The sequence below is a fragment of the Natator depressus genome, chromosome 15, assembly GCF_965152275.1.
Source record: "Natator depressus isolate rNatDep1 chromosome 15, rNatDep2.hap1, whole genome shotgun sequence".
Classification (NCBI taxonomy): Eukaryota; Metazoa; Chordata; order Testudines; family Cheloniidae; genus Natator; species Natator depressus.
Genome location: NC_134248.1, coordinates 28,157,782 through 28,172,847, shown reverse-complemented (window position 1 = coordinate 28,172,847; position 15,066 = coordinate 28,157,782). Strand labels below are relative to the sequence as shown.

General features: G+C 50.3%; 1 protein-coding gene across 1 annotated transcript in view; it reads right to left on the bottom strand.

Moving 5' to 3' along the window:
- The window catches only part of WSCD2 (WSC domain containing 2), a 132,708-nt gene that overhangs the window by 77,168 nt on the left and 40,474 nt on the right, over positions 1 to 15,066 (bottom strand). Inside the window, exon 2 of the mRNA XM_074972908.1 lies at positions 1,612 to 2,694. Coding sequence (XP_074829009.1) covers positions 1,612 to 1,993 — 382 coding nt within the window. The 5' untranslated portion in view covers positions 1,994 to 2,694. The remainder of the gene's footprint in view (positions 1 to 1,611; positions 2,695 to 15,066) is intronic.

Below are 15,066 nucleotides of genomic sequence, written 5' to 3'. Positions count from 1 at the left end.
CTTTCTGGGCGGGCAGTCTGGCAAATGTTTCAGGGTAAGCAACAAGACCGCTATAACTAAAGCAACCGAGCGAGGTGCTCCATTCGTCTCCCAGCTCGTACCGATGGCACAAATGCTTTCAGAGACTCCTCGTGGAGCAGCGGGAATGTTCAGAACAGGAGGAGGAAATCAGGTAGCTCCGGAAGTAGGTTTTGGGTTTCTTTGACTCTTGCAGTCTGCTCCGCGCAGCAAACATCCATGCAGGACAGTGTTAAGCAAAAAGATGCAGGATGCCTTTTCTTGCTAAAGAAATGGATGACGCGCTGCCTCTCTGTGACACCCTCTGGCACGAATGGAAATAATGACTGGGAATAGATAAAGCCAGCTAAGCCACCCTGCTCAGTAAAGAAACAGAACCTATGATTGCTCTGCATCCCTCATAAAATAACTGTCCTGTCAGGTACTGTAAATTAGGTTCTCAGAGACGATAAGCACATCAGAAGCCACGCAATAAGTCACCACACAAAAGACGCTGTCAGCTGAGGGTAAAATCAGTAGCAGGTTTCATTTAAAACTGAGATAATATATGTTTAAAAGGGGATTAGGAGGGGCTGATAGGTGCTGGTCTGTCCCCAGTGCCCTCTCGGTCCCCCGTCATGGTGCCAAAGCTGAACCGCGCAGGGATGTATAGTTCAGAGAGACACAAAGAGATTGAGGATGCTGATTTTGGTGCAAGCTCTTTGGCTGGTTTAGAAACATCACTGATCCACTGCAGTGCTGCCTTATCAGCTCCAATGCACAGAAAGCTTGGGAAACAGAAACTCACTTGAACGTGTGGGTTTCGGTCTTTCTCAGGCTTTCCATTAGGCATCCAGTGGGACCATTAAAAATGAGTGGATTTCAACGCACACCCATGGGAGAAGCTCAGGTTGTTTTCAGATTAGTGTTCCCACAGGCAGGCGCCAGTAAAAATACAGGGCAAGATGAAGATCCTTGCTAATCTCAGTTACACCAATGTAAATTGAGAGTAACCCCACTAAAGCCAATGGAGACATAAGATAGTGTAACTGAGATCAGAATCTGGCTCAAGGTGTGCCTAGCAAATGAGACTCACTCAATGCAGGAGACACAAGAGCATATTCAAATCCGTAGGGCCAATGGGACATAAATTGGACCTAAGATTCAACTTGTGTTTCTCTTCGCTTGCCAGTTATCCTCTTGAAAGTTCCCTGAGGGTTAGTTGGATGTTTGCAAGCACCACTTATCAACACCCTAGGGGAGGCAGATTGTTTTGGTCTGAGGCCCTTGGACGTTCGAGATGAAAATGAGCAAAGGAAACTTCAGGCTGAATATCTGGGGGGCGGGGAGGGGGGATTCTACTGGCTGGAGGCATCAATTCCCAAAGGAAGTGGGGGAAGCTGGGTTGAGTGAATTATGGAAAACCAGAATCGCTAAAGCCCTGGAAAATGCCCTACAAGGGGATGCATGAGCAAATATCAGGGACAAAACTCCTCTTGACTCCTGGGGGCCAGGATTTTGCCCAGGAGGTTTGCTATTAGTCTCTGCCATTTCCCTGCTGTGAATATATGCTGCTATTCAGCCTCTCTTCCCACAGCCCCATCAGAATCTTACCTCTGTCCTCCTCTTTCTCACGGACCTTCCTCCCTTTGAGAGCTCTGCTCCAGGCCCCGCCATAGTCCCCCATTTTGTTCCTCTCCGGCGTATCCTTGGAAACGCTCTTGAACCAAGGCCCATACCTCCGGACAGAATTCCGAGCCTCCGAGGTCTCTTTGAATCCCCTCCCGAGCTGAACCACCCCCAGGTACTGAAACGCCGTCCCTTCGCTGGTGCCATCCATGGGGTTGGGTTCATTCTCTGAGATGGTGGGCTCCCCCGCAAACCCAGAGTGCAGAAACACCAGGCTCCCGGCCGTCAGGTACAGCGCGATCAGAGTGAAGAAGCGCACGGGTTTCCGCCTGAAATAACGCTGGAACTTTACCAATAATTTGGCCATAGCGCCTTCATTACTCGCCTTGTGTTGGGTGGGATGTCGCCGAGCAAATTCAGCAACTCTAGTCTCGCCACTCTCTCTTCAAGTGCACAAGAGAGGGTCAAAACCGGCTGATATAAGAGAAGTGGGAAAGGAAGGACAATGGCCTTTTGTCAGCCGTCCCGCTGCGCTGGTTCAATTGCTGAAGTATTCTCCCCTGGTGTTATTTTGGGATCAATAAGTACCCACTAAAGCAGAACGGGACTGTGTACAGAACTCATACAGAAATATTTTAGAATTCGATAAAGTCCGAAGGGGCTGGGGTAAGGGGACGGAGAGTCTATTTTTCAGTTCCCGTTTTGTGCTAAGAAAACGAGGTATTTCTCAAAGCAAATCACAGTAGCTCCCATTTTATTCTTTTCCTGTTAACGTTCCTAAGGGGTGCTCTGGAGACTCCACTGATGGCAGGATCATGTTAAGAAAATTGAGTGTTTGAAGGTGATTTGAAAGCTGATCAGCTGACACAGCTCCCCTCACTGGCTTTCTCTGCTTTCAGCTCCTCAGAGCTGGTTCTTGCAGGCATTTCTGTAATGGAAATGGCACCGTCTCCCTTTCAGCGAAAGAATAAAAGGTCCCTGGATGCATCTCCAGGTACGGAATACTGACTGGAGCCCTTTGTTTAATGAATCTCCATTCATTTCGGTCTCAGGACAAGAAATCTCTACCTGCAAGTCAAAAGGAATGACAATCATTAGAAAAGTGTTCAGAAGGCTTTAGGGACAGATTTATAGCATCTGAAGCTGCAAACCCTCCCCCAGACAAATCCCAGTCAAGATAAAACACAACTCCTCTTCTTTCCTTTTGAAGCTTAGCAGTCTGGGATATTTGCAGATTAACTTATTATAAGAAATCCAGGACTGTCCAGGCATGTCACAGTTGTCACTGTGTCATATACTGCGGCCACTTGGAATTTCCTGGATTCAGCCAGGATAGAACTCAGATTCTCTTGCTCTGAAAGCACAGGTCTCTGCTACCTAAGGGAGAATCCCTATTAGCTATCAGCTAACTCTTTCAATCAGCTAGCAGAGGATTGCAGCATTTCATACAAAGTGCGTCTTTGTGCATCGCCTTCCTGTCATGGTGTGTGTAAAGCCACAGCCCCAGACAGCTGCCTGCATGTGTTCCCGTCCCAGCCCGAGCAAAGGCAGACTTCTCGGAGAACATCCAGTCAACCGGCTGATGAGACCTGGTTCAAAACACATGTGTCTTATTGTTCCTACAAATTCCCTGTTGGCTTGGCATATGGTTCCACATGGAGGAATGATTAGCTGTCTTCATTTTCACCAACATTGTCTTGTTAAAGGGACAGCTAAACCTCCTTAAACTGTGCTCATTATGAGCAGCATGGATGGGAAGGGCTCTCCAGCTGAGCCTGAGGTACAGTGTGAGGTGTTGCTGTGAAACCTGCAAGGTTTTTTAAACCATCTCTGATTTTCAGACCCTGGAGAGCATGTGTGAGCCTATGGTGGCTGGAGACTGGAGTCCAAGCCTGGTTTGTTCAGGTCGTTATGAAGCCGGTAGGCTGCTAGTCCTATGCATATCATAGCAAATCTCCACATACAACGGGCAGTTCCTTCACAAGAGAGTCAAAGGAGAGTGGCAGAGACCAGTGTCCTAGAGCCCAGTCAAAACTGCGGGGTGCCAGCAGAGCCAGGAGGAAGGAGCTCATGGCTGGCATAGCAGGAGAGCTGCAGGTCAGGGCGGAGGGGTGTCATCGGCAGAGCCAGTGCAGGGAGCATCCCAGGGCTAGAATGGTGTGGGGGGGGGGAGTGGGGGTGGCTGCAAATGTAACGGCAGAGCTAAAATGAGAAGCTTGCCTGGCACCTGCCTGCATCTTCTTTGGATCAAACCTTTGCTATCAAGCCATTCGGTTCTTGAGGATCAACTTCCCTCAAAAATGTGTCAAGGCAAAGCACCCGATCCCCGCATCGAAACCATTCGCCACTTTGAAAAGTCCTGGCTGACTCAGACGGATTGTCTTTTATCTCAGCACCTGACTGCCCCCCTCCCCCAAGGCGAGAGGCCTCAATGGCAAAGCAACATGAAGGCCCCAGTTCTTAGAGCATAACCGCTGGAAGCAACTAGGGCAGACGCTTCTGATGCAATTCTCATGCACTTGATGATAAAACCCCCACTGATGGCAGAAGAAAGATAACCTAGAGCTGGGTGAATAATTTAGTTACCGCATAGCAGCGACCCGGCTCTGACTCTGTCTAAAGGGGCCGGTCCATGGTCAGGTGACCAGAATGCAAATGACTTTTTATGCTGCAGGCTCCCAAGGCACTTTTGAAAATCGCTCTCTTCATATTAACACCCTGCTTCATTAACGGGTTCAGGATCTCGAACGCCCCCCCCCCCCCGCCCAGCAGTCAGAGAACCTCAGTGTTATACCTCTCCCACGGCTCCCATCAGCACAGCCCCTCCTGCCCTCCCCAGGATCATGTGGTGGCATTGGTTCATAGTGGCTCAGTTCAACTGCTCCCAGACTACCACCCACTGGACCCCAACCACCACGTGGTGCAGACCCCAGAGATTTCATTGGAAGTCTCCCATCTCAGCGTTGCCCAGCCTGGACTCGCCTTCGCTTGCTAAATCAGACACGATCGTAAGCCACGGTGGCCGAGCTACAGGCACCTGTTCAACTCCTCATAATGGCAAAAGAGACGGCCTGTTTCCCATGCCGGAGTTGAGAGGGTGGCCACAAAACCACCCCCCAGCGAATGTACCGGTTCTTTTGTGAACAACCTCAGGTCTACACTCCAGACCTATAACAGTATAATTACGTCACTCGTGGGCATGAAAAATCCACACCCTGAGCGACGGAGTGACACCGACCTACGCCCGGGTGTAGACAGTGCTGTGTGGGCAGAGCGTCTCCTGTTGACAAAGCTACCGCCTCTCGGGGAGGCAGGTTAACTACGCCGACGGGAGAAGCTCTATCAACGGCGTAGTAGGGTCTTCACTAAAGCACCACCGTGCCACAGCTGAGAACTCTGCACTGGTGCAGCCGCCCCACTGTAGCGCTGTACTCGAAGACAAGGCCCCAGGTGCGCCTGGAGGGGAAAACGACAGGTGAAATTCCTGGCAGAGCGGAGCACCTGCACTAGGCTCTTTGCACACGCAGGGTTTAAACGATGCATGGGGGGCGTGCAGGTCATGTGCACAGACTGCGTAAGCACAGAAAAAGGAGAGTAGGACCACAAGCGAAGAGTGTGACCTGAACAGATCAACCCGGCTTCTTCTCCTTGTGCAAATGCCGTACTCGCTCCTGGGCTCCAGACAGGTGGTTCTAAAAAATGGACCACTGCCATCAGGCCAGATCCTCAGCTGGGCTAAATCTGCACAGCTCCCTGTGCTTCATAGGTCTTCCCTGGTGCATCTGGGAAAGCACAGAGCTGCTGCTACCACATGATACCGGGGAGCCTTGTCTTCAATGGATCAACATCACTTTATACCAGCTGGATATCTGGCCCTGTGTAGGGATGCACTAGCTAGTTCACTGAAAAGCAGAAGTGACCCAAACTTCTGCCTAAAGCTTTCCCTGAACCCAAACCTGGGGGGGGGGGGCAGATTTGTTGCAGTTCTGATAACTTTGCACCCATTATTTCTTTATTGAATGTGTTTCTGTGCCCCTAGCTTCATTGAAGACTAGAAATATTAAGGACCAACTTGTAGCTGGCTCAGCTGTTCTTCTGGTGTTTCTAATCCAATGCAACCCAGAAATAGGTTATTTCCAGACCAGAAAACACCCGGACCTGGACAGCCCCATGAAGCTCTCTTTAAATGTGGTCGTTCTCCTGCATTTTCCAGACTGTTCTGCATGACAGATGAGAAGCAACCATCGGAAACCTCTCCACCACAAAGCCATCCGCATTGGCAACAAACTCCTCATTGCAGCCTGTCTAATAGAGCACACATCTGAGTGCAGAGGTAGGTTTGGTCACGGCCACTGTTTCCAATTAATGCTCTCCAACCAACAGATGTTCCTTGGTTATGTGCACTTAGAAAAAGAATGGATTTTACATTCATATTTCCCTCCCTAATCAAAGTAACATGCAACAGACAATTTGCGCTTCCGCGGTTCCTGCTATCTGAAGATCTCAACAGGCTTTACAAATATAAGCCTCATAAACCCCTGTCAGATAGGTTGGTGTTATTAGATGGAGAAACTGAGGCACAGTGAGAGTAAGTGATAGAATCCGGCTCTCCTGATTGCTGCTCCACAAAACCGGCCTTCCTCTCAGGATTAGCCAACCCAGTCATTGTTCAGCGACTGCCTGTCAAACTGCTTTAGCTGTGTGTCTACTGCTCTGTTGTGCAAAGATACCTGTGTGAATTCCTCCAATGCCCGGGCCCCTTTCCAAGCTACTTTCCCCCATGGGAGGTCAGGTTTTCGAGTCAGCTCAGCCCCCACAAATGAGGCCAGATTTTCAGACTGGCTCCGCTCCCAGCAGCTCCCACGGTGACACTTACAGCTAGATTTTCAGAAGAGCTGCTCAGCACATAGGGCCTACGCTTTGCTAGAAGCCTGGCTCTTAGCCTTTGTATCTCTGTTGCCTCGGCTACCACCTCTATACTGATGAGAAAGTAGCCTTCTCCAGCCTTTGTCCCGGCTCCTCTCTGGCCACACACTATCCGTCTGGACCCCATACACGTCTGGCACCATCTCAACTTTCTTTGGCCACACGTCCCAAAAGGCACAAGTTCTTATTGTGGGCAAGAGGAACGTACCCAAGGGCAGCTCGTGCCAGGAAAATTACCCCTGGAAATGTCATCATCAAGCCACAGAACCCTGAAGAGTCAATGTAATTTGGAAAGGTCTAATTACATTGCAGCCCTTTGCCTTGCTGTGAGTGAGAGAGAGAGAGAATATCTGTATACAGAGGCTACTGCGTGTCTCTAGCTAGGCTTGCCAGACCCCTCTTCAGACATTCTATCTGCAGCTCTGCATTCGTCTCTGGGGTTTGCACTGCTATTTAGCAGCATTTACAAAGGGGTGAGAAAGATTTTTAAGATGCGAATGAGACAATTAGAGACAATGAGACAATTCATGAACCCTGAACTGCTCACACGAAGGACAACTGTGCAAAACTGACTGCTAGCCTCCTGTGAGTGTCTCGGGAGCTCCCCCTAGAGTCAGGGCAGCAGGCCACTGTGATCTCTTTCCTTTTCAAGCCTTTCTTTCTGTTCATTCAGGTCTTTCCCGCTTCACCTTCCCTCTTCATCACACTGAGGGCCAGGCAGCAGGCCCAGGCACATAGATTAGGGGCAGGGATAGCTCAGTGGTTTGAGCATTGGCCTGCTAAACCCCAGGTTGTGAGTTCAATCCCTGAGGGGGCCAATTAGGGCAAAAATTGGGGCTGGGTCCTGCTTTGAGCAGGGGGGTTGGACTAGATGACCTCCTGAGGTCTCTTCCAACCCTGATATTCTATGATTTATGCTAATTATCATTGCATTTAGCGTACTTTAATGCTCTAATCAATTCATATCCGCTGCTCTCAGCCCTATATCTGAATGAGCTCTTATTAATAATGACTTAGGGATGGGCCAATAACTCACAACAGATAACTGATCACTTTTTCTGCTAAGTGTCTCCGAGCAGATCACAGTTTCCTCTGGTGTATTTGTTACTGAACACACCCTTTTTGCATTTTATTTTAAACTACCCAGATTGCTCACAAACAATTCTCTGAACGTAGCCAATCCCGAGTAGCTAAGAGTGGTCAGATCAGTCACATGATATTGTTCCTGTTCCCTGATTGGATGAGTGAGCAAGTGTGACCACTTCCTTGTGTGGATTTAAAATTCAGCTTCTCCACGTGACACTGAAATTCGCTTTACAGGAGCCTTCGTGCTAGTGAAACCCACCTGTAGGATGGACCAAAGGCGGCACAGGCCCATGGAGTGTTACGGGACTAGAAGAGCTTTATGCCTGGTAATAAGGGTGACAAGTTAGAGTGACAACATTTGTTTTTTAATGCCATTTGATTGCTAAGGAAGTTCCACTGAATTTTTCTAGCAAGAATAGAGTAACCCTCTCACACAGAGATATACACAGTCACGCACACACTGATATGCACACCGCCATACACACACAGACACACACCAGTGGCTGCCCAGTGTACAACATATATGTACGGACAGCATCCATTTTCACTCTTTTCCCCTCCGCTTCTTTGTGCCACACTCCCTGCGCATTTCCTGTTCGCTCTGCTGCAGTAGGGTCTGTCTTTCAACAATTCTCCCTTCTCCTCCCATCTTCTCTCCTGTTTCCCCGCCCCCGACCCCATCTTTCCAAAGCCGGACACAAATGCAATAACAGCCTGGACGTTCAGCTGGGTTTGAAATGAGTCGAAGAGTTTCCTGTCCCTGGGAGGCAATGAGGCCTATGCAGACTGATCCCCAGGTTCGCCTTTTGCACCGTCCTGTTAATCACAGCCCTTTGAGACTGTTATGCTTCAGTCCAGACTCCCACAATCGAATGGAAAGCAAATTTACAGCTAAGTCGTCAAAGGGGCTTCAGGAATTCCCCAGCAGCAACCCCAGGCAGACTCTTCCGATTGGCTGCTAATTCAGAGTCACATATAATGAGCCTGCAGCTATTCAGTCACAAAGGTGCTGTGGGGAAAATGTCACCGTTAATCGTGGCCTTGTCGGAACAATGGGAGAAATCTATGAAAACCCTCAAATTCAGAGGGTTCTTTGGTTTAACTTTAACTTTTTGTAAATTGCATCTTTGCTGCTGGGAAGTGGCCGAGTTCTAAATCTCCGATTCCCAGCCTTCCAAAGGCCACGCCCCAAGGGTTTCCCATAGATGAGAATGGCTGCATGTCACTAGGGGGGCTAATATGAATTCACCTGGTCCTGATGTTGTCTGCGGCAATGCATTGTGAAGGAGCGTTCAGGCCCTCCCCCCCAAAAAAAATTTTTAAGGTGGCCTAAGGGAGAGCACCAAGCAAGCCTAAAAGTCTCTTTTCTGACTGTCACAAGAACCAGAACCACCTTATACAACATTTCCCCTGTTATTTCACCAGTCAGGCGAGTGCGCCACTTGCATAATCACAAGCCCTCAGCCTGGATAATGACTGTGGCAGAATCTGTCTGCCCCATTGTCTACCCAAGTCAAAGAGCCAATAAAAGGGGTACAAAAGTGTGCATACAAAGCAGGTAATGGCTCGTCTGTGCGTACCCATGCAGTGGCTTGCAGGCATCCGACGTTCCTATGCATCCTTAGGGATACACCCGTTATGCCCACACATGAAAATCTGCCCCACATGCCATTAGGCAGGCAGGGGACATGGCCCAAACACGCTGCCCATTCTGCTGGTACCCAGCTTGCTGACCTGAAAATGATTGGCTCGTGCATGAGCTTCTGTTCTCCCCTTTGCCCTGCTCGGGGTCGGTGGGGAGAATAAACAGGAGAAGGAGGCGCTGAAAAGGGTCACAAATAAGACAGGCCTTTGCCCTTCAGTGATCCGAGAATGCTCAGTTTCTAATGGCGCCCCTGTCGCCCCTCTTGCGCAAAGAGAATGCCATGTAGTGTGCAGTGCAGATGGGTCAGCAGGAGCCTACACACAAGCATACACCTTCACAGGCCCGGCACCCAGCTCTTGCCATGAGCAGATTGTACGCTGATACTGTCTATCAGGCATTCCCAGGCAGGGCAGTTACGCTAGCTCAGATACAAGCCACCAGGTCAATCAATCCTCATGCCTCAGGGCGGAAACTAATTTCCAGCTCAGGGTCAGGAGGGAATTCTCCCCATCACCCATGTTGCAGCATTGCACGAGGGGTTCTGGAGGACGGCACGAGAATTGCTCCTCAGTCTGACTCACTAGCAGATTTTCCAGCCTCCTCTTTATGTGATGTGGAAGACGGCTTTGCTCGTCAATAAATGGGATCAGATCGTGTAATGGCCCCCTCCCTCCCGCCCTCCTTCCCACCTGTGTTTCAGATCAGCTGCAAATTCCACAGGGCTTATGTTCTTGGCTACACACCACAGCTATTTAGGATTCCGCTGACTAGAGGAGGAGCGGAGAGTGGAGGGTTTGGGGGGGGCCTGTGCACGAGTATCCCTTATTTCCCCAAGTCTGCAGGCAGCGCGGACACTAGGCATCTTGCAGGACAGTATCTTTGTGGCATTGCATCCAATGCAACAGCAAGGCAAGAACACGGCCCTCTCGACTCAGCTCTGGCTGATGGTACAATAATACGCCGAGCCTGTTGGAGCGAGAGGCATAGCAGTAGCTGTGGCCATTAACTTTTTCTTTAATACCATTTTCAGCATATTGGAGAGCACTGTGCCGTGCTGGGAGTGGGGAGATCAGGCTCCTGGATAGACACAGAGCCCAGTGAAAACGGTCGGCTATTTCAGATTGCCATCACCATGGTCCGTTGGGGCGGCCGCTCGGGAGGGGATGGAATTCAAACCCTGATCGGGCATGGAAGATAGCACTGTGCTAACCTCGGGTTCCCAGGCATCCCGAGCAACTCAAAGGAGAGAAGGGGAATTACAGTGCTTATAAACCACGATCGTATGGGGATGCTCACCGGATATCACCAGCTCAGACGCACGCACATAAGGAAGCTTCACACTTGAAATGAGCGCTCCCCAAATGACTCGGATCTGCTGCAAGTGCCGGACAAAGGTTCAAGTCGGTTTGCCCATTCCTAGTAAACATGCACGGGGAGGCGTCTGTGCTCGTCGAATGTGTGTATCTATTCAACAAAACCCTCCTCTGCATTTCAGTAAGCATCAGAGCGAGTTCCCGCCTCGGTTCTACTTCTGAGTCAGTTCATTTCTTATTTTCTCCAGACTGGTTCCCCATCCCTATTGCAGATGAACCTCACAGTTCCTTACGTGGTGTGAACACACTGTGGGAAATAAATAAATAACAATGGGCCTGTAGCAGGGCCAGGGGGCCAGGCAGAGCCCCTTGAAGAACCAGGGTTTGGGCCCGGTAGAGGGGATGATAAGACCCAGCTGGGCAGGGGTCAGGTGACTGCCTGATGAGCACCTGCATCCTAGAAAGGCTGATAGAGCTCAGATAAGGAGGAGAGCTTGAGGGGACAGGTTGGTTTCTCGGGCAAGGGAAAGGCCGAGGTAGATGGTCCATAGGATGGATGGGGAAGAGATGCCAGGAGCAGGGAGGTGTGGGCCAGGTGGCTGTTGGAGTTATGTTGAACTGGTTTATTATGGGGTTTGCGGGAGATTGTAGGTGGGAGTGGTCAATGGTGTCCTGGAGAAAGGGTCTGAGCAGACTCTGGGGTGTGGCGTTTAAGCTTCCCTGGGCTGGGAGACAGGACAGCAGCCTACAGGGTCCTGATGTGAATTTGGACAGAAATCAGTGGAAGATTTCCCTGAGTAATGACCACAGGACTTGGAATAACAATGATTGACCCTGGGGCTCACTTGTGATGAGCCCTCTAGTTACTTACATGATTCTCGCCACCACAGGGCCTGAACACCTCCCAGTCAGGAGTGGATTTTATCCTGGGAGGCCGGAGAGTCTGATCCTCCTTTTACATAGGGGGACCAAGGCACAGGGTGGAACAAGTGACTTGTCCAGGTCACAGGGGGATGTGTGGCAGTGCAGGGAACTTTTGCGTCTAAGTGCAGTGATCTACCCACTAGCCCACCGTCCTGTCTCATGAAACCTCGGCAGCTGGACAAAATCACCAGGCCTGTGGCTCTTACAACATTGAAGAGGTCTAGATTTTAGCTGCCTTTGTTTGCATATGGCACATTCTTACCCTGTTGACTGAATTAGGAAGGGGATGGGCCCCTGGATTTCAGTTGACTTCACAAGCAGAATGGCATTTAATTTGTCCAGGATTATTGCACTAGATGCTGACCAGATTAGAACCACATAGTGTAAAATGCTGGTTAAGGCTTAGCAAGGCCAGTTGTCTCCAGATAGGCAAACTGACTAACTGGTTGCTGAGGGCGTAGAGAAAGATTAGAGACTTCTCACTTCAGATCCAGCCTAGGATTTGACTCCCACCTGACGGCTGTTCAGTGCGCTCATGACAACTGTTTTTCTACCGTGCTCCTCACCAGGTGACGTGACATCTATCCACTCACTTCTTAAAGGAAAATGTGCCCATCATGGCTGATGTTACTAGGCCCCTTTGTTTGCAGAAATATCAGAGTCTGAAGGGGCCCCGTTGTGTTAGGTGCTGCACAGATGCATAAGAAGGGCCCCTGCCCTGAAGCACTTGCAGTCTAAATAGACCAAAGCAACAAAGAAGAGAGGTGAAGTAACTTGCCCAAGGTCACAGAGTGAGTCAGAAGCAGAGCTGGGAACAGAGCCTCCTCTGCTAGACCCACTGCCCCTCAATGCTACCTACTTAGAAACACTCAATATTAATAGTGGTACAACTATTTTAGTACTACCTTTGTTTACCAAAGCTGCTGCCACTCTTCCGTTCACTGATTACAGTTGACCCTCTGGCTAATACCCCCTCCTTCGTTAGGCAGGTGTAGCTGGTGTTCCTCAAGGAAGAAGATTTTACAGGACATGCTGTGTCGTCCATATTCAAGAATGCCCTGTAATCGGAGCACTTTGCTCTCCCTTATTACAACAAATATCTTTTCCCTGTAGAAACTGCTTTGTAGCTGTGTGAGGTACTTACGACACAAGGTGCTAGAAATCAGTTTTGTCCAGCTAGCTGCTTTGATACCCCTCTTATTTTGATATGGGGGAAAAAATCCCATCTCTAGCCGAAATTGTCAGTGTAATAACAATACCCAGTAGAGTGCAACAGGGCTTGCTTTATAGTTAGCTCAGATGCCAGGGTGGCGAGTTAAAAAAGCAGGTGAATTTACAGTTGTGGGGAAATGGGGGGAAGGGGATATCAACAAACAAAAGAGATTTCCCAGTGGCCTAAAAAGCCAAATGGCAAGTACAACTTCAACCATCCCACCCCAAAATATCCCAGTCTTCCCTTCCAGGAGCTCCAGGACACAACGCTGCTCACACAACGCAGCAAAGGGGAGGGAGCCTGGAACTAAATAAACATCGAAATCTCCCACTGATGAGAAATAGACTGGGGGGAGGAAACATTGACCGGGACTGGCCATGGGAAGAGGCCGCAACGGCCCACCCAGCTGTGGGAGGGAGAAGGTGTGGGTGGAGGAGATGTAGCAGGACTTCGGTGGGTAAGGCAGAGGAATATGGGCCGTGGGGAGGAAGGTGGTGCATGGTTGTGGGAGCTGGCTGGGGGGCGGAAGAAGCAGCTGGGAGCTACCTGATTCCATCAGAACCTAAAGCAGATTGTGAGGCTTGAGCAGCAAGACATGACTCGTCTGTATTTTTGGTGTCATCAGGCTGCTCGGATGTTCAGGCCCAGGCAAGAAAAGGCCTGTTTTTCGTATTTCACGGAGCTGTTGAGGGGGAGAGACGAGAGTTGCTCTGGGCCACCGTTGAGAGAGGCAGAGTGGCTCCAGGTTTATTTCATCTGCCCTTGTCCATCACGGGAGCTACTGGACTGAAAACATACCTTTGCCTGGGATGTATCCATGGTACTTTGTGATACCACGGGAGGCTCAGACAGAGAGAGCAGCCACACCTAGTGAATGGGTGTGACAGAGTGGGGCTGCCGGGAGAAGACTGCAGAGCTCTGCAGAGCCAACACACGCCAGAGTCCAACAAGAGCAGGGCACGACAGCCTGCTTCTCAACCATCCCGCCCCAGCAGCCAGGTCACAATCTTGTCTTGACCAGTCAGACTTCACAATATCTCCAGGAGGTAGCTAGTATTATGACCCCACCCCCATTCTAATGAGGGGAACCCTTAGGCACAGAAAGGTGAGTCAGTAGCCAAGGTCACGCAGTAGCAGAGCTGGGATTTGAACTCAGGACCTCCTGTCTCCCAGTGCTCTACTTAAAGAGCCAAGGCAGGTGAGGGAATAACTTCTGGTGGTGAGATAGTTCCACTGAGCTCTTCTTCGCTCGCTTCTGCAGATACCAGCAAAGTGCTCGCGGCTGCCTGAACTGTGTCCAGATCTGCATATTTATTGCTGGATGTTCCTGTTGCTGGGAGAGGCAGATGTGTGATTACCTTCCACGTCTTATCCTCGTTAGTTAGATTAGGACTTTTAATGCCCTTTCTAAATTAATTGTGCAGCTAAAACGGACAAAAGCTGTTTTGATTCACCCCTGGGCAATAGACCAGCGGCACCAGAGCGCCTTATTGCAGAGGAGTTTGCGAGGAAATGGAGGGCGGCTTCATTCAGCGAGACCAGGTAGCTCCTTCCCGTACATCTGTGCAGGAGAGCACCCGCCTGAGACAGCCTCCTTCTCAAGAGGCTGTTGCAACGGATCTTCAGAGGGGGCAAACCTGGCTCCAGCTGCCCCAGGGAAGAGATTCAGCGGTTTCAAGGCCAGAAGTGACCATGGTGACCCTCTGCTCTGACTGCCTGGGTAGCACAGGCCAGAGACCTGCCCCACAGTCATTCCTGGAGCAGGGCTTTTAGAAAAACACCCAGCTGCTTCTTCCGCCTCCCTGCTGATTGTCAGTGACGGAGAATTCACCACGACCCTCAGGAAATGGTTCCGGTGGTTAATTCTAGATTACTCTGCATCAGGGACTCAAACCTGGGTGTCCCAGCCCATCCTCTAATGCCCAAGCCTTAGAGCAAGTACCTGCCTTGGTCTCCCGCTCTCCCCTTCCCAGACCCAAAAGCCGATAAGTCTCTGAAAAACATTTTGGCTTTCACGGAAAACCATATTTTAATGAACACGTTCCGACTGGCTCTGGTTAGGACGCCCCTCTCTGGTCAGGGCCTAGCCTTTGTCATGCGCCTGAGCCTTGCTCCTCCCAGGAAATGGGTGTCTCCCATTGAAACCAGCTGGCCATCCCCTCCTTCCTGACACAGACCGAAATGCTGGCCAGCCGGGGCCCATATGTTACATCTGTGCATAGGTTTAGCAGCACCTCTCTTTGGGAGCTCTAGGAGGAGCTGTCTGCTTCGGACGCAATGCCTCTGGGAACTGCTGCTTGGGCCATGCATATCCACCCCACCCCTGATGTGGG